Source organism: Notolepis coatsorum (genome assembly GCF_963971535.1).
Source record: "Notolepis coatsorum genome assembly, chromosome: 3".
Lineage (NCBI taxonomy): Eukaryota > Metazoa > Chordata > Actinopteri > Aulopiformes > Paralepididae > Notolepis > Notolepis coatsorum.
The window spans coordinates 142941270-142968405 of record NC_140167.1 but is presented as its reverse complement, the minus strand read 5'-3'; the positions used below and the strand labels follow the sequence as shown (position 1 = coordinate 142968405).

At 44.3% G+C, this 27136-nt stretch overlaps 1 protein-coding gene across 3 annotated transcripts in view; it reads right to left on the bottom strand.

Annotated features, from left to right (window-relative positions):
• stat4 (signal transducer and activator of transcription 4) overlaps positions 1-27136 on the bottom strand; it is a 194721-nt gene that overhangs the window by 138968 nt on the left and 28617 nt on the right. For all 3 annotated transcript variants that reach the window (XM_084310003.1, XM_084310001.1, XM_084310002.1), the window contains exon 4: positions 6266-6364. In XM_084310003.1, coding sequence (XP_084166129.1) covers positions 6266-6364 — 99 coding nt within the window. The remainder of the gene's footprint in view (positions 1-6265; positions 6365-27136) is intronic.

Sequence of the window (27136 nt, the reverse complement as noted above, 5' to 3'; positions counted from 1 at the left end):
AACTGGGTTTTGGCCATATGCTCCCGAAATTCTCCCGCTGTTTGGCTGCTTCTATGTGCAGTGAAAACTACTCGAAATGATGTCATTGATTTAGTTCAGGGTTAGCTAACGTGAGCTAATCAAGCTCACAGAGAGAGATAAACAGCTGACAGCAGGTAGTACAGGTACAAATACAATAAAACAAGGGGTGGGGGCTGTTTTGTAAACCTTGTGTCGCGTCAATCTGGTCCACACGTTACTCGTTCATATCTCAGCCTGTGCTGAGATATGCCCATTCCGCGGTCTGTTAATAAAGTTTTCAATCAGACAGATGTATGGAAAGGCTTTTATTATAACATTCGTTGAGGTAAAATCATTATGCCTCATTTAGTCATCCTGCAGAGCACTGGTCTCCTACTCGTGGGCCGCGGGGAGCTAATGTAAGTAGCTTTGTTGATGTCAGCACACGGGGCATTCAGGAAGTCAAAAACGAATGCGCTTGCCGATTGGTGCTAAGAACAGCAGGGCGGGTGCAAGCGTTGTGACGTAATTGGCAGACTCTACTGTCAATCAAAATTATTCTGTTTTCCGTCAGAATGAATGAATGAGAACTTTATTAACAGATTGCATAATGGGTACAATACAGTACAGGAGGATGAAGACCAGATAAAGACTTTCGGCTTTTTTACATAAGGGTCCTCCATTTTCAATTCATCAAAACATTTAGAGACATACAAATATACAGTAGTTTCATAAAAATGCAAAAATGCTATTTATTTATTGATTGATTGGTTTAAAACTTTATTAACATATTGCAGAATGGGTACAGTACAGCTCAATACATACAATTGTTAAGGGGATGCAGACCAGAGAAAGACTTTTGTCTTGTTTACATCAGGGTCCCCCATTTTCAATTCATCATATTTCATATCTAAATCATATAATATCTCATTGCTAAATATATGCAATATATAATCTAATAATCCAATAATCTAAATCTAATATATAATATAAAAATGCTAAATGCATGGGTATTTTATTTTGTCTTTAATGTTAGCTTGCAAACTCATACTGTCTTGGTAAGCCTCATAATGAATTGTTTGGGGTAAAAAAGAAAAACATTGTGATGTGTATCGTGTATCGCCGAAAGGTCAGAAAATATCATGATATCATATTTAGGCCATATCGCCCAGCCCTAGTTGGTTCATTATAAAAGATACAAACCTGACAACAAAAGCACTTAAATGTTAAATAAAAGGACCACAGTAATGAGGCAGGAGGAACATATTTTTTTGCACTATAATGGTAAAATTGTTATTTAAAAATTTGCCCCTAAAACATATTTTTTGCCCCTAAATTTCTAATTTAGGGGCAAGTGTGCCCCTAGTGAAAAAGCTTAGCGTACAGCCCTGCTGTCTAATGAAATTACAACCGCAACATTATATTGCACTGTACAGCCCTGGTTGTAGGCTAATGTTTTACTACAATTTGTATGGATTAATTTAGGAGTGAAATGCGAATGAAGGGTTGAAATCACCACTCGCAAGCTTGCCCCCAGATATTATTTTAAACTCGCACGGACCAAATTAGGGGGCAATTTGCGATCATATCATCGCAGTGTACAGGCCTGAATGGTCGGTTGAGTCATGGGATTCCCCCCACCATGGAGTACGTCACTGGGCGGCAGTGGGCACGTTTCTATTGGTTGCCGACTTCAGTGAGTTCTTTACAGGCTCCATATGTGGACCTCTGTTGTTGTCAAGTTGGTGTTGCGGTGCATAGGAACTCAAGAGTTCTGCTGCGCTCCGTATATATGTGTCTTGAGCCTTTGGTCACATGGCTCAATGTTACATAAAACTTTTCAATTTATTGCTCACGTGGGAAGTCTCTCTGGGGGTTCCCCGTCCCCTCTATTATGGAGCAGGTTGACGGGGTGTTGTTTTCCCTCAGCCGCGTCATATGGGACCCATGTCCGTATTTTTTTCTGTAAAAATAAAAGCGGCTTCTTGTCGTTCTCCCAGGACACTTGGAGGAACGGTATCTGGGTTCTTGTTAGAATTACCATTGATATGTTTTGGGTCTCAACGTGTATGTAGTGCTGGCCCTGGGTGCTTCTGATAGGAACCATACATGGGCTTGCGCGCCTTGGTTGCTCATCATTGAAACAGCGTTTTTATGGGGCAACTGGGATGGAGTTTGTCTCTTCCGAGCGCCAGTGTACTAGGCTTGTCTTGACGAATTCTCGTTCATCTCTGGGGGATGTTAACAGAATAGATCGAAGCATTGGTAGAGGGGTCTCACGCCCTTGGGGTGGGCCACCGGGCACGGTGCTTTGTGTTCTGACCGTCTGGGTGGCGCCCTCTATAATGTTTTGGATCGACACGCGTACCTACCCCCCTCCTGGGACTGGGGATGGCGGCGTGATTAGGGCACAGGACTGGTTCTGGTCGCGCCTGACCAGGTCAGTTAACCTGTTGTCCGCCGGGGCGCAGATCTGCTGTTCTGGTACCCTGAGGGACTTGTGCTTTTTCGGGGGGAAAATGCCGGGTCGGCCCGGGCGTTGCAGGGTTTGATGTTATGGAGGTGTTCGTGGTTATGTTACTGCGTGTTATCCCTCACTGTTGCTTGGGCCATATTGTGTTGTACCTTGCGCTGTGCTAAAGGAGCCTTGTCTTTCTCCATTCTTTTTCGTCCTTCTCTTCTCCTGCTTGGCGAGGCTGGGAGGGGGCTGTCGAGGTGGTTCTTGTAGAACCCCTCTGGCATCCCTGTGTACGTCCCGGTCCGCCGGTCTCAGGTCCGAATTTGTTTTCGTCGACCTGTTGGCCTGGGTTAACCCCTTCTTGAAAACTGAAACACTTGTGCTGCTGTATAGCCAGTGTATACCCGCAGTTGTGTTTGAGTTTTTTCTTGGGGGGTTATAGGAACAACCGCCTCATGGTTGGTTTCCTGGTGTGTTGGTAGCGGAGTCAACTCTCGGGTAGGCCGGGCTTGGCCCCGTCTGCCTGTGAGTGTGCCCCCGCACTTTTCATGACGTCTGCCAATCGTGTCAGCCTTCTCTGCCTCTGCCCCTCTAGAGGGTTGTGTTTTTTTTGTGGAGGCTGCGACATGGTGCACAGCATACCAGCATACGCCCCTTCCGCCGGGGTGCTGTTTTCAGCAGACCCCTTTGGCGCCTGTCTAGTCCGCAGTGCTCCGGGCTCAGGTCGAGTGGCCTGTTGCCTGGATTGAGGGATTGCCCTCTTTGAGGGTTGTCTCCCCGGTGCGCTGCCTGGTCCCGCTGTGGGTGTAGCCTCTTGAGTGCTTCGGGGCGGCGTGCTGTGTGGGGAAGGGCCTGCTCTTGGATGGGCCCTGTCCGAATACGCTGGCGATGTGGGGGGTGGTGTTACTAGTGACCGCCTGGTGGGGTCTCGATGCTGCGGCGTCGTTGGCCTCACCAGGCCCTCTTTTTCCGGGGGGTCCAGTCCCTTCCTGGGACTGGGTCCTCCTTCGCGCTCTGCTGCTACGGCCTTGCCACGGGGTTGGGTTTTTGCCCTTGACCCCGTGATGTTAGGGGTTGTAACGGGGTTTTTATTTCTTCCCGTTCGTTCCCTAGTGGCATGTGGGTTCGCGCGTTTGTGTAGTCGTGGGTTCTTCTGTGGGAAGGTAAGTCCCACGGTCTGCTCACCCTGTGCGTTTGAGTTGCTAAACCCCTCTTCGCACAGTCGGATCCGATTCCCTCCCGTCCTCCACTAGGGGGGTCCGGGGGCTCGGGTCCTCCCCGGTTCTGATGGTTGTGGGGGGCCTCAGCGGGTACATTTGTCGAGCTTCCGCTCTGCTCAGCTCCTGTGTTCCAGAAGGACGCAGAGCAGTAGCTATACGATTTATAACGTACGGTTATATCTATAACCATAGTTATATGAGTATAGCGGACGCTCTGCGTCGGACTCACTGAGGACCCCGTGGCCTTCGCCCTGGTGGTGAAAGGCTTGGGAAGGAGCTGATAGTATGGCCACACCCCTGCTTATGTAGAGGAGCGGATGGGGGTGTGGCCAGGCGAATAGGTGTATAAAGGTGCATGTGGAGATTTTATTCAGTATTATACTGGCGTAAGGATGTGTTCCAGAAGGACGCAGAGCGTCCGCTATACTCATATAACTATGGTTATAGATATAACCGTACGTTCTCTTTCATTAACATAATAGTCCCCAGGTCCTAAAGCTGCGCTGAACTAAACACACTTAACACACTTGGCTTAAAGGTGACATGTACTATAAATGTCATTGTTCAGTCTCTAGCATTGTATTATAGTAATAGGAGTTCGTATCAATGTGTTTTAGTATCTAAATACCATATTGGCGGATTGCTCTGATTCAGCTCAGCCCCTTTCCTCCTCCAGTAAATCAGGCCATTTTGATTTGAACGGCTGAGTGACGTCATTCTGCCGCTGGGTAGCAGACAGTGATGTGATTGGCTCTGATCTCTCTCTCTCTCTCTCACCATCTCTCCCACCATCTCTCTCTCTCTCTCTATCTCTCTCTGTCTACCAGTGCATGGACTGACTGTCACTGTCACTCAAAGTGCTTATGGGCGGAGCCAGGCCATAACAGCCTGAAATCTTGAAATTATGGTTGAGTACTTGATTAGAAATATAAAACAATGCATTTTTTTGAAAAAAAACTCACAAATGTCTTCAATAGACTAACAGGAATTGTGTAAAGTTGCCCAAATAGTGCTAGGAATAGCAGTACATAGCCCCTTTAAACCAATATGCCTTTAACTCATTGGGCGCCATACCCAAGTATAGTCGGGTTATCTCGCCAACCGCTGAGCGCCAAAACCCAGGTATACTCAGGTTTTGATCCTTTGATATTTTTCCTTTGATCCCCGTTCTATACAGTCAGCCGGAGCCCTCTAGGTCTCCCTGGCTCATCTGCCTAAGTTGGAATTGCAATGACGATCAAATCTCACCAGGTGGCAGTATCGCCTACCTTTTGAACTGGAATAGCTTCTTGTGGATACACCTTTTCTTTTTTTTGCAAGGGCTCCTCCTCCTCGGAGACAGAGCGACAGAGCGATCACCTCGAGATTTTATTGCCTGAAGCCTATTTCCCGTATACACGAGTATAGACATATACACGGGTAATCGCGATGGCGATGCGATCATTGGGAATTATTCTTTTTGGAATACCTTCTGGCTAAGGTAAGGTATATTCTATGTCTATTTTACCGAACCTGAAACATGTTTTTGTAACGATCACAGTGTCGTGTTTTACCGGACGTAAAACATGCTCGACAAACACGATTGCAGTTTCTAGGTAAAAAGCCCCCCCCCCCTCCCCCTTGATGATTCTGTGAAGACACATATGTACATGGTATATACCTTTGATTTGGGAGTATTTGGGGTTTCAGGTGATCAACTAGAACGATTTGGGCTTATTGCATATAACGTGTCATATCTCGCAATCTATGAAAAAATTCTGGATTATTTTGGAAAGGGGCGATGTTTAGTGTGTAATAGCGAAAAAACTAGTGTGTAGAAATGAACTGATTAGTCAGTAATGGACTATGAACAATGCCTGTCAAATGAGCCATACTATTGTCTCCATAGCTATAATACAGATGGGTCTGCAAACTAAAATGGTCAATAACGCTGGCGCCAGGCGGTACAGATGGGGAATGTGGGTGGCGCCCAAAGAGTTAATGATCATGCAGAGTTATTTTCAAATGAGAACTTTTCAGTTACAGTAATCTAATATTGGGTCTTAAAATCATATTTCTTCATATAATTTTCTTGAATCAAGTGTATCGTATAGCTTAACATATAGCATGAAAATAACCAACATATTTTCTTTGGAGGTGTTTGTGAAATAAACATTTTAAATGTTTATTGTTCCCTGTGTGTTTTTATCATAGAGGTGTGGTTATACTTTTAATTAACTTTTATGGATTGCCTGACACTACAGGTTAATTTAATGTTAATCTTAATCAAGGATGAGGACTACAGCATTTCACCATACATGACACATCATAGCTTTTTCCTCGCTGATGTGATCCCATGTTGTGCAGTAGGTGCCCTTTTTTCTTTTCGCCCGTGCCCTTCAAACAGCCTCAGTCCGCCACTGGTAAGAGCACTGATCCCAACCCAGATATAACTTCACAAAGACATTACGTAACGACAGGGACAAGGGACTGTATTCCTCTGGGACTGTTCCGGTGCTCAATGATTCCTGGCAGTGTGCTCTGTCAGTCATTTACCAGAAAAGGCTTTCCCCAGGTGCTTTCCCAGTGAGGCCATGTGGTGACTAACCTGTTCCTGCACACAGGCGGTGGAGATGATACGCCGCTCTTCTTGAAGACGGCTGGAGATAACTGTGGCCATGAGAAGAGGGTTGGTCTTGAATTTCAACTGGGACAGACAAACACACACACACAGGCATGCACACGCACACGCATACGCACGCACATGCCCACACACCCACATACACACACAGGCATGCACACACACGCGCACACACACGCACGTGCATGCCCACACCCACACACATAAGCACACCCACCCACACACACACACACATGCACACACACATAAAAAGAATCATACACTGCTTCAATTTCATACATAAGCTTCAAACATTATGGAAATTCAACATAGATTAAAGACAAGGATATAAACAGCAATGTCTCTGCTGCATGACCACACTGCCAATTATGGCACACACACACACACAATGTGTGTGACAACTAATCAACAACACACTGTGGCAGAATAGACTAAACCCCCTTCACCCCATTACCCTCCCCCATCCATTCCCCTTTCGTCTCTCACCTTCAACTCCCCCCAAACTATGCCCCCCTCCCCATCTCCTATGACCTATATAGACCAGCACTTTCCCTGTCTCAAGGAGCCCGTTTATGGGACCCCCCCCCCCCCCCCCCCCCCCCCCGGCCAGGGGTCTCGCCGGGTCTCTCACGCCAAGTCTCCTGGGTTGTACGCAGGGATGCGTTCTTCATGGGACGGGGTTGCATTGCACTCCGTGCACCCAAAGATTTGAGCAGAAGCGCGTGCACGCACATGCACGGATGTGCACATGCACGGATGTGCACAGCACGCGCGTGCACACGGGAATGCGCTGCAATCGCCAACTCGCTAGAAGTACCCACCTGGGCTACTTTGCATATCAATAGCGCCGGTCGTCAGGTGTGTTAAATACGTTCTCAGATACATTCACACAGAACTTGTGAATGAAATGTGTTACATTCCATTCGTAGAGGCAATTAGGCATTGTCTTTAGTCTGTGCTTAAGCGAGGGAACATTTATGCGCATGCGCGGGAGCGCGCGCACGCGCCAGGAGCGCGCGTGCATGTGGCGTCATTAGCGTGCGTGCAATCAGTTGATATGAGGAACGCACCTCTGGTTGTACACTAATAAACCTTATCAACTGAGTCAACGATGTCTGAGTAAATCCTTACTCACATTCATCCACAACTCTCTTTTTGCTGTCTTGTGAGGTGTTATGTACCATGAGCTTGATCACTCCTGTGTCACTGTGCATGCAGGTGAGGGCTGCTAATTAGCTGATTGCTGCTGATTGGATACATGCCTGGCAGCTTAAAGCCAGTCCCTCAGTCACACATGCAGCCTGACTGTTGCTAGAGGAGAGTGTGGAAACAGAGTCTTTTCACGTTCCACCATTCTTTAGTTTGTGCTAGTATTCATTGTTAGAGTAGTCTTTTGGTTTAAACACAGGCTTTGGTGTCTGTTTGCACTTATGTTGCGTCCCTTTGAGCCAGGGTCGTAACAGTTGGGGGCTCGTCCGGGATTGAATTTGGAAACAAATACCCCTAGAATTAGTTTGGTGTTTTTTTTTGTTTTGCATGGTGTGTCGTGGTGCTATAGTGTGGGTAGTGATCGTTACATGTTGTGTAACGTGGGGGCTTGAGCCGAACTTCAAACAGGTGAGTATGCCCTTATTTTTTGTTGTAATTTGATTTGACTACTTATATGCTGTTAAAATATATAGTTTAGTGGACACCACAGGTAGGTAGGGGCATTATTTTCTGGTTGTTTGTCAGCTTCCTGTGTACCACTTACTCCTGGGGCAGTCAGAGAAGTGATTAGTACCATCTACTTGTCTTGTACCATACTATATGCTTGACGGGTGGATGGTCAATATGATCTTTGGCTGGTAGCAGGTGTGGTTGAAGAGGGTTAGGTCTACAGAGCGCTAGCTTAAGGGTAGGTAGGTTAGGGTGCCAGAAAATACAGGTAGTGTGGTAGGGCCTGTTGTAGGTTTTTTTTTTAGGGTAGACATGTGGTGGGCCGTTTGACTGCAGTTTAGAGGTAGAAGCTGTAAGTAGTCATGTCAGGTTATAAGGGGCGCCCGTTTGAATTTGTTTGTTGTATTTCATTTTTTGTTTTGAGTGTTTGGATAGCCTACCTATTAGCGCCTGACCTCCTGCGCGTATGACACATCTACTTATTTCAGGGTGGTTTTATTTTTTTTTTTAAATGCAAATTAGAAAGGTGCGCTCAGTAGAGCACACATCTCCACCACGTCGCACAGGCGGACAGGCACAAAGGCTGACTGCTCTCCTTCTAGTTGGTGGTATTAGCATTAGCGTGTTGACACTAACAAGGGGTGCTTTGGTGGTTCTTCAGTGGTTCTTCAGTGGTTCTTTGGTAGCTCTTCAGTGGTTCTTTGTGGTTCTTCAGTGGTTCTTCAGTGGTTCTTTGGTGTTTCTTCAGTGGCTCTTTAGTGGTTCTTCAGTGGTTCTTCAGTGGTTCTTTAGTGGTTCTTCAGGTAAATTGTGTGTATGCTGGCGTGCTTTTGGCAGTTTTTGGTAGCTCTAAAATTAGCAGTTTGTGTGAGCAGTTTGTGGCGCTGGTGCAGTAAGGATGGCTTCCATTAAGAATTTTGTTGATCACCCTTCTCATGATATGTTGGATAGGTTTTCCAAAGAACAGCTTCTGGAGCTTGCTATGCACTACAAGGTAGAGCTTACTGCCACTGAGAAACGTTTGAAACCAACTGCCTTGAGTGCTTTGAGGGTTTTACTCATTAGGGAGCAGGTGCTTGTGGCGAGGGTGGAGGAGCCTCTTGTTTCTAACGTGTCTCCGCTACTATCTGGGGTGGCGGAGGGTGAGTGGAGGCTTAGAGAGTTAGAGTTTAAGGAAAGACAGCTACAGCAAGAGCGTGAGGAGAGGAGAGAGGAGTGTGAGCATGAGCGTGAGCTTAAGGAGCGTGAGCGTGAGCATGAGCTTAAGGAGAGACAAATGTTGCTGGAGCACGAGCGTGCGCAGAAGGAGGTTGAGTATAAGCATGCTGCCTTGCAGGCGGGTGCTCTGCATTCAGAGTCGCGTTCTGGTTTTGATGTCGGCAAGAATATTAGGATGGTGCCTCCTTTTTTTGAGAAGGATGTGGATAGGTATTTTGAACGGGTGGCAACCACGTTGAAGTGGCCTGATACAAGTTCAAGTTTCAAGTTTCTTTAATAGTTGTCATACAGAAGTACAGAATACTTTTGTACAAAATGCTTCTTACTGTTGCGCTCCAGAGACTGTGCATGACAAGATAAGTATGAAATAAAAACATAGTAAAAATTAGAAGTAAAAAAAGAGGTCACAGTGTTCAGTTTAGACATATGTACAATGTTCGTAGACGTAGTTACCATACAATATACAATACTGTGCAGTGTACTAATATACAATACTATATAGTGCAAGGCATAAATGGACGAGGTGCAGTTTAGGTACAATTCACAGTAGGTGTACGAGTTGTAGTGCAAATCCTTTATCAATAAATATAAAGTGTAAGTGTGTTTGTGTGATCTAAAGTGTGGAGAGTGGGTGCTGCAGTGTGTTGTTTGTTTGAGTGAGTGTGTGCTTGTGGGTGTGTGTGCTGTGTGCATTTGATGGTTGTTGCATAGTGATTATTGTTCGTTTAGCGATTATTGTTCGTTTAGCAGCCTGATGGCCTGGGGATAGAAGCTCCTTCTGAGTCTTTCTGTGCTCGCCATAAGACTCCGGTATCGCTTGCCTGACGGCAGCAGTTCAAAGAGGCAGTTGTTCGGGTGGCTCGAGTCCTTAATAATTCTCTTAGCCTTCCCCTTGCACCGCTTGTTGTAAATGTTCTGGAGGGTGGGAAGCCCCCCTCTAATTGTGCGTTCGGCTGAACGTGTCACTCTTTGTAGTCTGCTACGGTCTTGTGCAGTGCTATTCCCAAACCAGGAGGTGATGTTGCCGGTCAGGATGCTCTCTATTGTACATGAGTAGAAGTTCCTAAGGATCTTCTGACTGACTTGGAACTTCCTTAGGCGCCTGAGGAAGTAGAGGCGTTGTCGTGCCTTCTTCACAACACTGTCAATGTGTGTGGTCCATGTCAAGTCCTCGGATATGTGGGCTCCGAGGTACTTGAAACTGCCGAAACTACGGCCTGGACACTGCTGCTGCAGTGTGTTCTTGTTTGTAAGGCACAAGAAGCGTATACTGCTCTGTCCCTTGACCAAAGTGCTGACTATGAGCTTGTTAAGGCTTCCATATTGAGGGCTTATGAGTTGGTCCCCGAGGCCTATCGTCAGCGTTTTAGAGGCTATCGCAGGTTGGAGGGACAGTCGTATGTTGAATTTGGAAAAGAGAAGGAGAACCTGTTTGACAGGTGGTGCACCTCTCAGAAAGCAGAGTCAAGAGAGCAGCTTAGACAGTTGATTCTCCTAGAGGAATTTTAAAGATGTGTTCCTGATACCGTTTCCACTCATCTAAACGAGCGTAGGGTATTGAAGAATACAGTGTTGAGTCAAGGGATAGGCGTCCTTTTCAGGGGGGCCGTTTCCCAAAACCTGTATCTGCTGGTCAGTTTACTTCACCTCCTAGGCGGGGTGGTTCTGCTAGTGCATTCCCAGAAGGGATTATATGTTTCTACTGTAAAGAGCCTGGTCATATCGTTGCTGGGTGCCCGGTGCTTGAACAGAAAAATGTCAGAACGGTGGCTCTGGTAGAAACCGTATGCAGAACACCTATGCCAACGTTAGAGGGTGATGGGGAAAGTATCAAACGTGTGGACAAAGAGCTCGAGGGTTCCTCAAGATTTATGATGGATGGATTTGTTTCCCTGACTGATGCACTAGAGTCCAAACAGGCTATAACAATTTGGAGAGATACCGGAGCTTTTCAGTCCCTCATTCTGGAGGGGATTTTGCCGTTTTCAGAAAAGTCTTCTTTGCATTCCGGTGTCGTTGTTTGTGGCTTTGGAGGTGGATTTGTGGATGCACCTTTACATGAGGTCACACTCAACTCTCCCTTAGTATCAGGCAATGTTGTTGTGGGGGTATGTTCTCACATCCCCATAAGAGGGGTGTCCTTCATTCTAGGGAATGATTTGGCTGGTGACAAAGTGCTGGCTACTCCAGTTGTAACTCCCATTCCTGTGGTTTCTGAGGTCCCTGATGAGCTGACACAGAAACATCCAGGAGTGTTCCCTGTGTGTGCTGTGACACGGGCAATATCAAAGGACAAAAGTGATGTTGTTGATACTTCGACTTGTGACATTACACTTAGTGACACATTCTTTGTTGAATTGAAAAGTGAACCTGTTGAGAATTTTGGAAAGCACACTGTGGATGTACCTCTGCATAATGATTCTCTTGATTGTGCCTTTGTGTCAAGCCCGGTGGTGAAACTAAAGTTGACATGCGTGCCGGATATGCATGTGGCAGGAGATCATCTGGCAGCGCAGTGTCTCAAGGTCTTCCCAGCCTGTACGGTGGCTGAGGCCATGAACGAATTGGAGGATGAGTGTGGGAAGGATGCTATGAGAGATGCTGTTGATTCATGTGACACCGTTCTAGTTGAAGAGGCTACAAGGCCTGGCTTAGGCTGCCAGCCTTCCCACAGTAGCTCTATTGTTCCTGATGTTTCACTTGTGGGCAGGGATGGTCCCAGTATGTCAGTTGATGATTCTGACATTTATTCACGTGTCCACACTGACTCTCTGCCATGCACTAGGTGTGCTAGTCAACCTAGTTACCTGTGTCCTGTGGAGCAGGAGCCGCCTTCGCGACCTGATCTGATGAGTGGCAACCATTTTGATCAGGACAATGTTATTTTGTGTGACGCCATTTTGGATGGTATTCCAGACGCTTTTGTGACTGATGTATTGCCATGTTCCAGGGACGGTGGGGCTGTACCTGAGGCGGTGCATCCTACTCTGGATGTTCACGGTTTGCAGTATCCTGAACTGCCAGTGCCAGGTGGGATGGATATGGCCGCTGTGGTGGTATCAGAGATCTATGGTTTTTGTTTTTCTGTGTTCTGTCCTGTTGAGCGCAGTGAGCTCAACTCTCATTGATTTTGGTTTGCAGTCTATTTTTGACAGGTCGGTATCGGTGGAGGGGCCTGTTGAAATGGAGCTCATATGTGATAAGGTCTTGGTTTGTCGATGGGGTCCTAAGTCTTACGCTTCAGTGGAGGAGGAGCCTGCCCCACTCCAGCCATATACCGCAGTGGAGGAACCTTTTGTGAGGTCTAGCTTGCCCGAGAGTCGGGACAGGGTTGTTTTTTGTTTTACACAGCATTGGCGAATGTTCCACAGTGGGGAGCATGCAACACGGTTGATGGTCGTGTTCGACAGGGGCCGGCCCGTTATCGCTGTTGTGGTAGTGGCCCTGACAACTAATGGGTCACAATATTTTTTGTTTATGGGTTTGATGTGTAGTGGTTGCCTCTTGGGCAACCATTTTGGTGGGGGAGGTGTTATGTACCATGAGCTTGATCACTCCTGTGTCACTGTGCATGCAGGTGAGGGCTGCTAATTAGCTGATTGCTGCTGATTGGATACATGCCTGGCAGCTTAAAGCCAGTCCCTCAGTCACTCATGCAGCCTGACTGTTGCTAGAGGAGAGTGTGGAAACAGAGTCTTTTCACGTTCCACCATTCTTTGATCTTTAGTTTGTGCTAGTATTCATTGTTAGAGTAGTCTTTTGGTTTAAACACAGGCTTTGGTGTCTGTTTGCACTTATGTTGCGTCCCTTTGAGCCAGGGTCGTAACATGAGGACATGTGATATTGTACATGGACACAAAAGAACAGGGCTTGAAAGGTGCTTTAGAGTTCAGATTTATAGTTCACTTTCGCTTTTGTTGCAGATAAAGAAAAAGCTACTAGCAAAAAGCAAGGAGGAAATATTTGGTTAAAATGGAGACAGGTGTGCCATTGTGCTTGTTCTCGGACTACCTGAAGCACTTACTGGAATCGCTGTCATAATCAGGTCTAACGACCATCACTCAAAGGAATGAGGTATGACTTGACTCAAAAGTGAAAGCGAAACGTTGTGCTCCAGGCAAACAGAGAAAAACCCCTGGTTTTGATCTTCTGTACATAAGTAGCCTGAACTGAGCCCCCCCCCCCCCGATCACTATTAAACCCTTTTCCAAATTCCATAACTCTATGACTCAATTCAAGTGATTCGGTGGTCTGAATTGCCTGAACTGATTATATGAATTTTTGGGGGGAAAAGGCACAAGTTTGTATATCAGGGAGCTAGGTTCAGGAGAGTAGGTAACGTTTTGTATAATGAAATGGTAAATGGATTGCATTTACATAGCAGCTTTTATCCAAATCGCTTTGCAACTTATGTCTCACTTTCATCCATTCACTGACATATTCACACACAGACAGCAGAGGCAACCATGCGAGGTGCCAACCTGCTCGTTGGCAGTTAGGGGTTAAGTGTCTTTCTCAAGGACGCAGCCAGGAGGAGCCGGAAACGAACCGGGAACCTTCAAATTACCAAACGAGCCCTCTACCTCCTGAGCCACTGTCACCCCATAAATGTACTTGATATATACTGTATATGTTTCCTACTTTTTAACTCAACTACACTTCTCTATAACACCTCTAAGCACTAGTTACTTGAAGGGTTTTTTAATAGAATACAGGCAATCAATTCCTGATAACCATGTGCCTTTTAATTTTGAGCCTGGCTACTTAAAAGGGGCATCTCATGCAAAATAAAAACAACAACAACATATTTCTCCCTTACCTGAATTGCTATCTAACCATGCAGATGGTTTCGGTGTGATTCGCCTCGTTTTGGACATATCTGCCATCACTCTAATAGAATGGCACTCGGTTTGTGCTGCTCAAAGCACCAAAAGAAATACATTTGAAAAACTCATTCATTACCCTTGTAGGTTCACCCATATGGATTAATGACTCGTAAATTCCTCGTAACTTGTTACTGACATATCAGGGCATGATGTTGGTACTAGTACTTTGACTATTGGTCCTGAAGTACGGTCAATGTGAAGTACTTGTTGTACTTGTTGATGTTGAGTAAGATTTGAATAAAGTACTATTCTCTATCGTGGCGTTTCTACTTTTACCACCACCATCGGCCCGCCCCCTCAGACAAAGGGTAAAATGTTATGTTGAGACGCACAAACGTCTTTCTTCTCTGACCTTCAGTTATGACTGAGGTTTTAGTGTATAAACAGCCAAGTCAGCATGATGAAGATGCAACAACCACACTATAACCTTTCATTGACGTAAGGATGATGCCACTCAACATGGCAAGCATGCAACTGCAAAGGCAAACATGATCAGAGGACCTAAGGGATCTAGCGGTGTGGTAAAGAGACTGACATTCAGTAATAAACTGAGGAGAAAGACCGTGTAGGCTGTAATATTTGAAATTCAGTTGTGAAGCTGAGAGTGACAGTGATAGGTGATGTGTTCCTCTTTTTGGATCTAGTGAGAAGCCTCGCTGTAGCATTCTGCACTAGCTAGAGGCGGGATAGATAGAATCAGTGAGATGGGGGGGCGACATAATGGGATCTAGCTGCTTGGCTAGGAAAATTAGCTCAAAACTTGGGAATAAAGGTTGTTTACATCGCACTGACAGCATTTTCCCGCCGTTTTTGGGGGTGCCATCCAACTAATGCTACGGGGGAAATGTATGATTTCAGCGCAAAAGGGAGCGTGACAACTACACAGCTGAGAAAATGTCTGACATTATTGAGACAGCCCATAAGAACATGTTGTTGCTTATTGGGCTCTTTTTAATCTCAGGAGAAATAGGAGTTTGTCATTTAGATTCACTTTGTGCTGAACTGATATCTGAAGTATTGCTGCCAAAAGCCTCTTACAAGCATCAAAGATCTTAGTTTGAGACCATTTTAGAATGATCCGAGACGTAAAAACTAGGGATGCTCGATATTGGCTTTTCTACCGATACCGATATACCAATATTGTCCAACTCTTAATTTCCGATACCGATATCAACCGATATCGATATATGCAGGGTTTCCCCCCCAAAAAATTTAATAATTTCAGGTAATTAACATTACTTATTACATGGCGTTTTCACATTCGCCGAAATGCTTGCTTGTGATTGGTCAATAGCGCTCGTCAGAGGTCCGTTATTACTCGATAACGGACCTCTGCCGAACAATAATGACCGCTGTGCGCAGCTGTTCGCAATCAAGGCCACTGACACACTGCATCAGTGCAGCCAATCAGACACACCTGCTGGCTGCACTGACAGCGGAGTGTGTGTGACGATGACAGCGGAGCCAGAACAGAACTGCGTCTGCATCAGTGGAGGTTTCTCTATGACAACACATGAAACACAAATTCACTCATAATTCATAATTATTATTAATTTACATATATATATATTTTTTTTTATTATTATTATTTTCTTTTTTTATTAGAAATGTTTTCCTCTGTGAAAAAATGCCAGTGATTTTTCTTTTTATTATTGCCAAAATTGACAGCTCTGAGCAGGCCTGCATTGCAGTAATGACTGCAGTAAATATTCGTGCAGATGGCTGCACAGGTTGACCCAGGATTAAATGAATAATAAATAATAGCCAATCAAGAGGCGGCTACGTGGCGTAGTGGGCAAGGCGCTCGCCACAAAATCTGGAGACGCTGGGCTTGCCTGTTCGAGCCCAGCGCTCCACATTTGCTTTCAGTTTAGCTGGTCGTCCGTACTAATACACATTGGCCGTATTAGGGGGTGGGAAACTGATGGGTGGGGATCGGGCGTTGTGGACAGCGACTCCTACAGGTCAGTTCGTGCGCCTGCGCAGTAGAATCAGGAAGTGTCGGGGGCAGCGTGAGCCTCCCACGCGTTACTCCTCGCCACTGAGAGATCGAGCTGCGCAGGTGAAAAGATGCGACTGCTGTTACCTCAAGTACCGGAGGGGACTTGTGCTATGTATGACTTAGTCCACATTGCAGCCGGCTTGTGGGAGGCAAGAAACAGCGTTCGTGACAGGGGAGGGTTGAATTGGATGATACGAAATTGGGATGGGAGAAAAATATAGAAAATGGGAGAAAAAGTGGATAAAAATTAGCCAATCAAAATAGGCTATTAACTAGGGATGCACCGAAATTTCGGCTACCGAAGGTTTTCGGCCGAAAATTGCAAAAAATGGCCTTTCGGCTTTCGGCCGAAAGAGTTTTTTCACCGAAAATATAATACCGAAACAGAAACAACCTGTAACCTAACGCGTGTTGTTGTGATGATGTCGCGCTGTCGGGAGTCGCGCTGTTTCTATGTAAACTCTGCGCGGAACGCGTCCAATAAATGCGTCTTTAACATCCTTATTTACTATATGCCCGTCGCGGTTAATCACTGAGTGATCTAATATGCATATTATTCAGAGCGAGAGGGGGGGGGGGATAGTGTTTCTCACATTGACGCTGTCTGTCGTTGATAATATAATCTTTACACGTCGCGCGTCTACTGTGCCGAGTCAAGAGAGCACATTCAACTGGGGACTAGAAAGGTGCGCTCAGTAGAGCACAGATGTCCGCCGCGGCAGCCAGAGAAAAGATGGAATTAATGTGCTGTATGCATTCAGAAGTGCTGAATAAATGTTTTATGGACCCATAATAGTGATTATTTATTATTTAAGTTAAGTTTGGCCATAATCATATATTTTTCCATAATCATAATGTTCCACAACATTGGTAAAAAAAATTCTATTCTATGAATCATTTTCGGCCTTTCGGCATTCGGTTTTCGGCCAACTGTTTTCTATTTTCGGTATCGGTTTCGGCCAAGAATTTCCCATTCGGTGCATCCCTACTATTAACGTCATCTAAGCACGGTCTGTGCAGTTAAACTCTTGCCATTGAATGGGGGATTGAATGATTGACAGCCTTGTGATCCAATCAGATAATGGTTTCTTTTTGCTGCTCTGCGGCTCTGCAGCTAGAATGATTGACAGCCTTGTGATCCAATCAGATAATGGTTTCTCTTCTGCCGTACTGCTGCTCTGCAGCTTGTTTACAAAATAATTGTTATCTCAGTTTAAGAAGATAACTTGTTGGAGCTAACGTAGCTAAAGGGCTACCACCGCAGCTATCAGGCCCAGGGTGGAGTGTTTTGTTATTGTTCATGAACTTATTGTGCATCGTTTGATGATATATATATATATTACACCTGCGATAAAAGCTAAACAACAACAATGTCATCGCCTCGCGGGCACTTTGAATTCTCTAGTACTGTAGATAGCGTTGCAATGGAGGAAGGAGATATTGTCGACTAGCTTGCTTGCTAGCTAACGTTATGTTGTAACGTTATGCAAGTCTTGTGAATGTCTAAACAAACGGCATTGTTTGATTGATTGATTGAAAACTTTATTAATGACGCAATGAAGCATAATAGCACTAGTTAGAGGGGAAATTCGGATTCCTCTCGGATTCATTCATTGAGCAGAACTGCAATTCGCTCAGCTGCAGAAACTTTGAGGAGACAATACCCACAGGTAGAGCTGCCGCGGTATTGATATTTTCCTTACCGCACGAATTTGCGAAATATTTCCTACCGCCGCGGTAATTACCGCACAGTGCGCACAAAAAAAAAAAAAAAGTTTGAATGCATTTTTTTTTTTTTTAGTAGTCTACTCTTATAGCCTGCCTCTAGTCTAATGGCGCTTTTCCACTGCATAGTACCTACTCGACTCGACCCGCTTTAGGCACCTGGTACTTCGTTCCTTTTCCACTGCAGCCAGGTACTACTCCGTTTGTCTCCGTGTGGGAATGCAGGCGGGGCCGCTCGCTTGTGTACACTGAAAGCTCCGTGGGCATAGATGTCCGAGGGCTTGCAGCAAGCCAGAGTTTAACACAGTTTCAATCAATCAATCAATCAATCAATAACAACATTAACCAGACTCTCGTTGCGTCTATTCTGCCAAAGCTAACGTTACCTCTCATTGTGTATTCTACCAAGCAAACCCGGGTTTAACGTTACCTCTCGTGTATATCGGCTGACGGTAGTATTAACAACAACAAACTTAACACATCAGCAATCTTGTTGTGACACTAAACTCTCCGCTCGGTGGTAAATTGGGTTGATGTCGGTTTTGTTTCATCAATAAATAAGGCAGAATACACAGTGAATCCATTCTTTTTTGTTTATTGCTTGGTTCTGTCGCAAACAAATCCTGAACGAAATGCATCCTTAGCGAGGCAGTAAAGATGGCGGCGCCGGCGTTCTGTTTTTGTTCAGACTGAGGCTACAAAGTGTGACGCGTCTCTCTTCTGACCAGTCAGTGGTCTGCAATGTTTCACATGACTTTTCTGGTACCACTTCTACCCAATAGGGTCGCTTGGAACCGAGTAGGGTATATCTGCAGAGCCGCAAGCCGCAAGCCAACTTTATTATTATGATAAAAAACAGCGGTGACGCGGTATTCAGCCTAACTCTGCGGTGAGCGTGATGCAACAGCGATACCGCGGTAATGCGGTTATCGCGGCAGCTCTACCCACAGGACTTGGAGGAGAACTTTGTTTCACTGTCTGTCTATTGTCTACACATTTGGAGCAAGGCGCGTCAGCTGCAACAATGGTGAGTAACCGAAAAACAGTGATGCCGCTGTGTGTGTGTGTGTATACAGTGGCCGCCGAGCCACTGTATACTGTACATGGTCTGCTTGGTTTGATCGGCCCGCCGAGCCACTGTATACTGTACATGGTCTGCTTGGTTTGATCAGGGGCCGCCGAGCCAATGTATACTGTACATGGTCTGCTTGGTTTGATCAGGGGCCGCCGAGCCACTGTATACTGTACATGGTCTGCTTGGTTTGATCGGGCCGCCGAGCCACTGTATATTGTACATCAGGGATCGGCAATAGGCGGCCCGCGGGCCGACATTGCCCCGCCAGCAATAATTTCTGGCCCGTCAGATTATTTTGAGAATATGATATTTATTTTACGCGCAGGAAATATTCACTCGGGACGCCAGGGTGTCTTTTATTGTGAAGCTGTATCTATCTACCGGCAGTCATCAAAAGCATGTCTGTCACTATAGCCAATTGAAATGCTAGAAATGGTCACATGGACTGGGAGAACCAATGGAATAGTCCCACCGGATCGCATGTATATTTTCCTAACACACTTTCACTTCCGCGTTCGAGATGGAGCGAGTAACAAAATGTGTTAAAAAAACAAAACAAACATCTTTTGCAAGGCGCTGCTTTTCTATCTTATCTAATCAGTTAAATCGGTTCTAGTGGCTTCTCCACGTTGTTAATTATTTATCTCTTATTCCTTATCTATATCTTTCCATTGATTTTTATTTTATTAAATTTTTTCTTCTCATCACCCTATATTTTTTAAATATAATTTAACTTACATTGTTCTTTTCCAATGTTCTTCACATTAAGGTGTCAATATTACTATATATTTTTTAAATATATTGTAACTTACATTATTCTTTTCCAATGTTCTTCACATTAAGTGTCAATACTGATCTACAATCTTTTCCTTTTTTTTCCCTCACACGTTGGTGGAGGGTTCAAAGGAATATGTCGATAAAGGTTTATTCTCTTTTTATTTTATTTTTTATTTTTATCTTTAGGTTAATTATCACAATACTTCATTACAGTAAGGGAAGGTGCAAGACCAAAAGCGACATTCTATTGCAATAGAATGGAAATGTTAGATCCTATGGCAATGAGCATAGGAAAATTAGGATTACAATGCTCAGGTTGGGCAATCCGGTGGACCATGGGAGAAAGTCAATCGCGGATGATGTGTTCTTGGAACACAGGCATGTTCGACTTTCTGGGAGAGGGGAAAATAGGGGATTTTTATTTGTATATATATATGTTTTTAAGCTCAGCTCTCAACGGGACCTCATTAATTGGATGTGCATCTATTGTAGCTTCATACTCCAGAAACATTACCAAAAACTACACGAAAACATGCATAGACTATGGCTAGTTTGAATATAATGGTTTGGAACACCGGTGGGATAAACAAACAACACAAGCGCAAAAGCATGCTTACACTGATGAAAAAAGAACATGTGGACGTGGCACTATTAAGCGAAACGCACATTTTAGAGGGAGACATAAATACGTTAGCGGATAACATATACCATAATATTGGTCACTCTTCTTTTGCTACGAGAACTAGAGGGGTAGCCATAGTCGTCAGACGCAAATTAAATATCGAATTGAAAGGGGTATGGTCGGATGCTGAGGGGCGCATAACTATAGCTAGGATTATACACAATAACAGGAAAATTGCATTGGCAGCGGTATATGCCCCGAATTTGTACGAAGTGGGTTTCTTCACTTCACTAACAGGAGAAATGTTAAACCATCCCGAGTACTCATACATAATAGGTGCGGATTTTAATGCCATTTGGAACCCAAGGATGGACAAAACTTACCTTTCCTTCTCCAGCGAACAAAAGAATTCATCTAAAGCATTAAAAGATTGGTCGAAATCAACAGGAGTAACTGATTTATGGCGTTCACTTAACCCCATGACCCGCAAGTACTCCTGTCGTTCGGCGAGACACAACACACTATCCAGAATTGATTACGTCTTTGCATCCCCGAGAATATTTGATAAATACGAAGTGGAAATGACACCCAATGCGCTATCAGATCACTGCTACTTAATCCTGAAAGCAACATTTGGTACATTATCTACCCGGGCCCCAAGATGGCGTTTTAATTCGATGCTGCTTAACAACAAGGAATTCATTACACAAATTAAAGAAGCTCTCACAGTATTCCTACAAGTTAATGCTAACTCGGTGCAAGATCCCAGAATATTATGGATGTCGGTAAAGAGTATGATCAAGGATTTCTCGGATAGATTTACATCCATATTGCGCAAAAATCAAAACACAAAACTGTCTGAAAAGGAAACACTTTACTCAACGCTTTTTAATTCTTTAAAATACAACAACTCTACTAGACTAGATAACCAAGTTAACATTCTAAAGACCGAGATCAAAGCAATGTACAGACAAAAATCGGAATTGCAAATACGCAGCACTAGACAACAGCAGTACTTCCAAGGTTCTAAACCTAGTCACCTATTAGCCATGCGACTAAGAATTAATGCAAAATTTGCAGATATAACTGCCATTAGGAAACAACAAGCTCTAGTAACAGAACCCAAAATAATAAACGATACATTCAAAGAATTCTACTCCGATTTATATAACTCAGAAACGACCTTTGATCAAGACAAATTAGACACATATCTTAATCAAATTACTCTCCCTAAACTTACAGATGAAGACGCTAAACAGTTAGAAGTACCGATCACATTAGATGAACTCAAGAAGGCCATATCCGGAATGAAAAACGGCAAAGCTCCGGGAATTGACGGTATCCCATCAGAAATGTACATTTCTTGCTGGGACATATTTGGACCCTTATTACTAAATATGATCTTATACTCAGTCAAAGAGGGAAGCTTCATCGAACACCAAAATACCGCACTCATTTCAGTTCTTCACAAAAAAGACAAAGACCCCACTGAATGCGGTAGTTACCGTCCTTTAAGCCTCCTCGGAACCGATGTCAAACTGTACTCTAAGATATTAGCCATCAGATTGCAAAAGCATATGACGTCTTTAGTTCATACGGACCAAACAGGCTTCATAAAAGGTCGCCTGATCAATGATAACATAAGGCGAATACTGCACGTACTAGATACAGACAAAGAGGACATCACACCTAAGGCGATACTATCCCTGGATGCTATGAAAGCATTTGACAGGTTGGAATGGTCGTTTCTATGGGCAGTATTGGAAAGGATGGGGTTAGGAAAAGGTTTCATTGATATGATTAAAGTACTATACAAGGACCCATCGGCCATGATTACAACAGGCACAATCATCTCCAAAATCTTTCCGGTATCACGCTCTGCCAGACAGGGTTGCCCTCTTAGTCCCGGACTATTCAATTTATCATTAGAGCCTTTAGCACAATATATAAGACAATCCCAATCCATAGAACCAATCGTAATCAAGGGCACACAACAAAAAATTAGTTTATATGCGGACGACGTAATATTGTTCATGCAAAACCCCAACACCACATTGCCTCATCTGCTCAAGTTGATTGAGAACTTTGGTGATCTATCGGGATTTAAGATAAATTGGCCGAAGTCGGCTTTCCTTCCACTTAACACCCCTGCAAAAAAAGATATAACCCTCCCAGGTGCGATACCGATGGTAAAACATTTCAGATGCTTGGGAGTGGAAATATTCCCCACCATAAGACAAACGGTGAAGCACAATTACACAAAAATACAGAACAAAATCAAGGACGACCTAGACAGGTGGGCAAAACTTAAAAACTCAGTACAGGCAAGGGTATCAATAGTTAAGATGGATGTATTACCAAGAATCAATTTCTTCAGCTCAATGCTTCCGTTACCTCCTCCAGAGGGCTACTGGAAAAGATTACAAACCTCCACATACAAATTTATTTGGAATAACAAACCACCTCGCATAAAAAGATCCACCGCACAGAGAAGTAAAGCAGACGGTGGCATGGCAGTCCCAGATTTTTTACAATATTTTAATGCCTTCACATTAAGACCATTGAAGAAGATATGGTTTGACCCCGAGGCTTTGGTATCTTGGAGAGAATTAGAAGAAAACATAGTAGCCCCACAGAGATTGAAAGACATAGCATACACTAAACTTTCAATCAAGCATTGTGAGCGAGAATTTGGCCCAATAATAACCCATGCAATCAGGACATGGCGGGAAACTCAAAGGAAATTTCCTAACAATCAAGTATGGCATAATCACACTCCCATATTCAATAACAATGCTCTCTTAATGGGAAAACGACCTATAAGATTCCCTGTATGGGAAGAAAGAGGCATACACTCATTAGGGGATATTTTTAATAACAAGGGCCTCTGTAGTTATGTCGAAATATGCAAAAAGTTTAACCTCACCGAGTCCACATGGCTTTTTTACATACAGTTAAAACTTTGTATGAGATCTCACGGTGTTCCATTACACATACCAATCGAACACCACAGATACCACAAATTTTTCTATGACAGAAATACATTGGGAGGTTTTGTATCAGGTTTTTATTCACAATTACTAACGTCCTCGTACGAAACCCTTCAACTAGACAATGTCTGGAGGAGGGATATACCAGACCTGGAAAATGACTTTGATTGGCAAGGAGCCTGGGCAAATGTCCGACTTACATCAAGGAACCCGGATCATCAACAAATCAATCTGAACTATATTCACAGGACATACTTGACTCCTATAAGGCTGTGCAAAATGGGGCTTATACAAAACTCCAAATGCTCCCAATGTACAAATGGGGACGAAGGAACATTTATGCACATGTATTGGGACTGCCCACCAGTTAAGGCATTCTGGGAAGATGTGTCCCAACAATTATCAATACTCGTATTTTGGAATATACCTGTACACCCCGCGGTATTGCTATTGAATGATGTTTTTGAGTTTGCAGTGAACCCACAACTAAAAAGATTGGTTTTATCGGGTATCACAGTAGCTAAAAAACTGATTGCATCACGTTGGTTTCAACCGGAAAAAATGTGCCGGAAAGTGTGGTTTCTTACATATCTTGATGTGATATATCAAGAAATATCAACAGCAAGAATTCTAGGGCTCAATGAATCCAAAATGTTAATGTGGTTAGAAGTGGTGGAGAGAATAAAAGCTAGCCTATAATGGTGATGTCTGGTTAGGAGTGAGGGATAATAGAAGTACTATCCAAGAGGGGGTCCGGGAGGGGGGGATTTGAGCTGGAGCATATGTGTGTAGGGTTTTAGAAAATAGGTATTCTGGGTATATTATATACTAACATTTATATAATTGTAACTTCGCTGGATATACACGGTATACGGTTAAAATGTTATTATTGACTATTTTTGTTTTATCCTGTTTCTGTACTTGCATATATTTTAACCACCTTTACTGAAAGTTTCATTATACATTGTGTGTTGAGTACTGACTTTTAATAAGTTTTGTTTTGCAATAATAAAAAAAAATTAAAAAAAAAAAAAAAAACATCTTTTGCAACGGGGAAATATAACGCTTCTTTTAATAAACAGGAGCCATACTTAAAATACGGGTTTATCGCAACAGGTCGGTGATTCTTGCGTGCCGAGCCGACGTCCTCTCTGCATAATATGTGGCGACAACAACAACAGCAGCGAGGCAATGATGACAACTGTGTTCAAGTTGGCATATAAAGTTCAGATAAAGCATTCAACGGCAATCTGGAATTGGAGGGCGGCGAGTGGATATGTGACATGTTTCAAACATTAGCAGGGATTTTGGAGGACTTAACAACAAACAAGGTATGGTGAGTCGTGTTTTCATGCATTCTGTCTTCTGATCTGTTCATCACGCGCCGCGGTGATCTGCAACAGCTGAATGAATGAAAACTTTATTTAACAGATTGCAGAATGGGTACAATACAGTACGGCGCAATACACACAATTGTTAAGGGGATGCAGACCAGAGAAAAACGTTTGTCTTTTTTCACTATATTAAATTAGCCATTGTTTTTTATCCTGGCCCGCCAAGCAATGGCTTGGGGGAAATCTGGCCCGTGGCCAAACCTAATTGCCGACCCCTGCTGTACATGGTCTGCTTGGTTTGATTTAGGGGAGTGGTCTGCCCTGCGGGGGGCCCAGACATATTGAGCAACGCCACTGCATACCATCGCGACCAACAACAACATCAACAACTCGACCTGTGGCTACATCCACTGCGCGGACGGCAACTATTCCCCAATGACGCCGCAGCAGACGAGCACACGTGAGGCAGAGACGAGAGGAGGTGAACCGAGGGTCGAAACCATGACGACCATCTCGACGCGGGATTTAAACATCTCAACGCCCGATAGCCGGCTAGCCAGCGGAGCTAACGGCGAAAACATCCAGGAACAAAGGACTCTGGACCGAGTCCTTTGTTGTACCAGCACGGCGCGGGACCCGACCCCCCCCTCCCCCCTTCCCACCCACGACAACAAAGCCCCCCCAACCGGCAACCCCACGGACAAATCGCCTGATAAAGTAGCCAACCTAGCCAGGCTGGCTATGTTTACCAGCCCAGGAGGACAAAAGGTTGCCGCCAGAGAAGACACAGGACAAAGGACCCCCCCTCCCCCCTCCCCACACACCAACACACAGACCTCACGGAGACAACAACAAAGCCCCCCCCCTCCCTCCCCCACAGCAGCACCAGACACAGAAGACAATTACCTGGAACTTGAAGACATCAATACCACAGCAAATAAAAACGGACTACACATTTTTCACCTTAATGTAAACAGCATTAAGCATAAGCTGGACGAAATAAGAAACCTGTTTATGAGCGGTAAGGTAGACTATGCTTTACTGAAACTAAACTTGATCCATCTGTAACAGACCCTGAAATAGAATTAGAGAACTATACTATAGTCCGTAATGACAGAAACCAGTATGGAGGTGGTGTTTGTATGTACATACATAAGGACACCAAATTCATTACCCGTACTGACCTTCATCATGAGACAATTGAAACCGTATGGGTGGAAATTTTATTTGAAAGGGCAAAATCTGTTCTAGTCGGCACAATATACAGACCGCCAGATCAAACTGGCTTTTATGATACTCTGGATGTGTGCTTAGCTGGAGCTGAGGATGCGGAAAAAATTCTTATTGGGGATTGGAACACGGATATGCAACAAAAAGATGCACCCGTCTTCAAATCCTTCAATAGGTTTTGTGATCTGCACGGCCTCAGCCAACTAATCACCCAACCCACAATGATATGTGAATCAACTCAGACTACCATTGACCTCATACTGACCTCTGACAAGTCCAAGATCTCCAATAAAGGGGTTATAGCATGTGGGTTAAGTGATCATTATATGATATTCTGTACCCGCAAAAAGCTAAAATTAAAGGCTGGCTGTCACATCTAGAGACCTCAAAACCTACTCTAGCGAGGCCTTTAACCTTGAACTGGAGAGTCTGGACTGGTCAGATGAACTCAATGGTACACTGGTTGAAGAAACTTGGCTTGGCTTCAAAACCAAATTTTCATCAATACTAAACAACATGGCCCCCCTAAGAACCACCAGGGTAAAAAATCGCGCTGAGCCATGGATGCACACTGAAATACTGACCGCTATGAAAGCCAGAGACAAAAAATGCTCTGAGTTTCGTAAAAGCCAGTCAAAGCTTACCAAAAGCATGAGCAGTGAACTCCAAAACCACGTGACTGAACTCAAACTAGAAAGAAACAGACTAAGAAATGACGTAAACTCCATGATCAAAACTGCAAAAAAAAAATTCATCAATGACAAAACCGAGGAAAACAAAAATAAACCACGTGAACTTTGGAAATTACTCAACAATCAACTAGGCTGCAGTAAAAAACTTAAAACCAGGTTCTCAAACATAAACATAAAGACGGACAACATGCTCATCACAGAAAAGCTGGATGTAGCCAATTACTTAAACACTTTCTTCACAAACATAGCCACAACACTGGTAAACAAACTACCCTCCCACTCAGGGCAGTATGGGGTAGAACACATAGTAGCATACTACAAGAACCTAGGCGTCCACAAAGACGACTTCAAACTGGAAATGGTAACTACAGATGAGGTACTCAAAAAACTGAGCGCCCTCCAACCAAACAAGGCCACTGGCCATGACAACATCCCCTCCAAATTCCTCAGAGACTCAGCAGCAGCCATCACCCCAGTCATCACACACATAATAAACCTCTCCATAAAACAGAGACACGTCCCCAAGGACTTCAAAATTGCGAGAGTAACACCCCTGCACAAAAAGGGCAGCAAATTAGACCCGGGTAACTACCGCCCTGTTTCTATCCTTACATCCATCTCGAAAGTC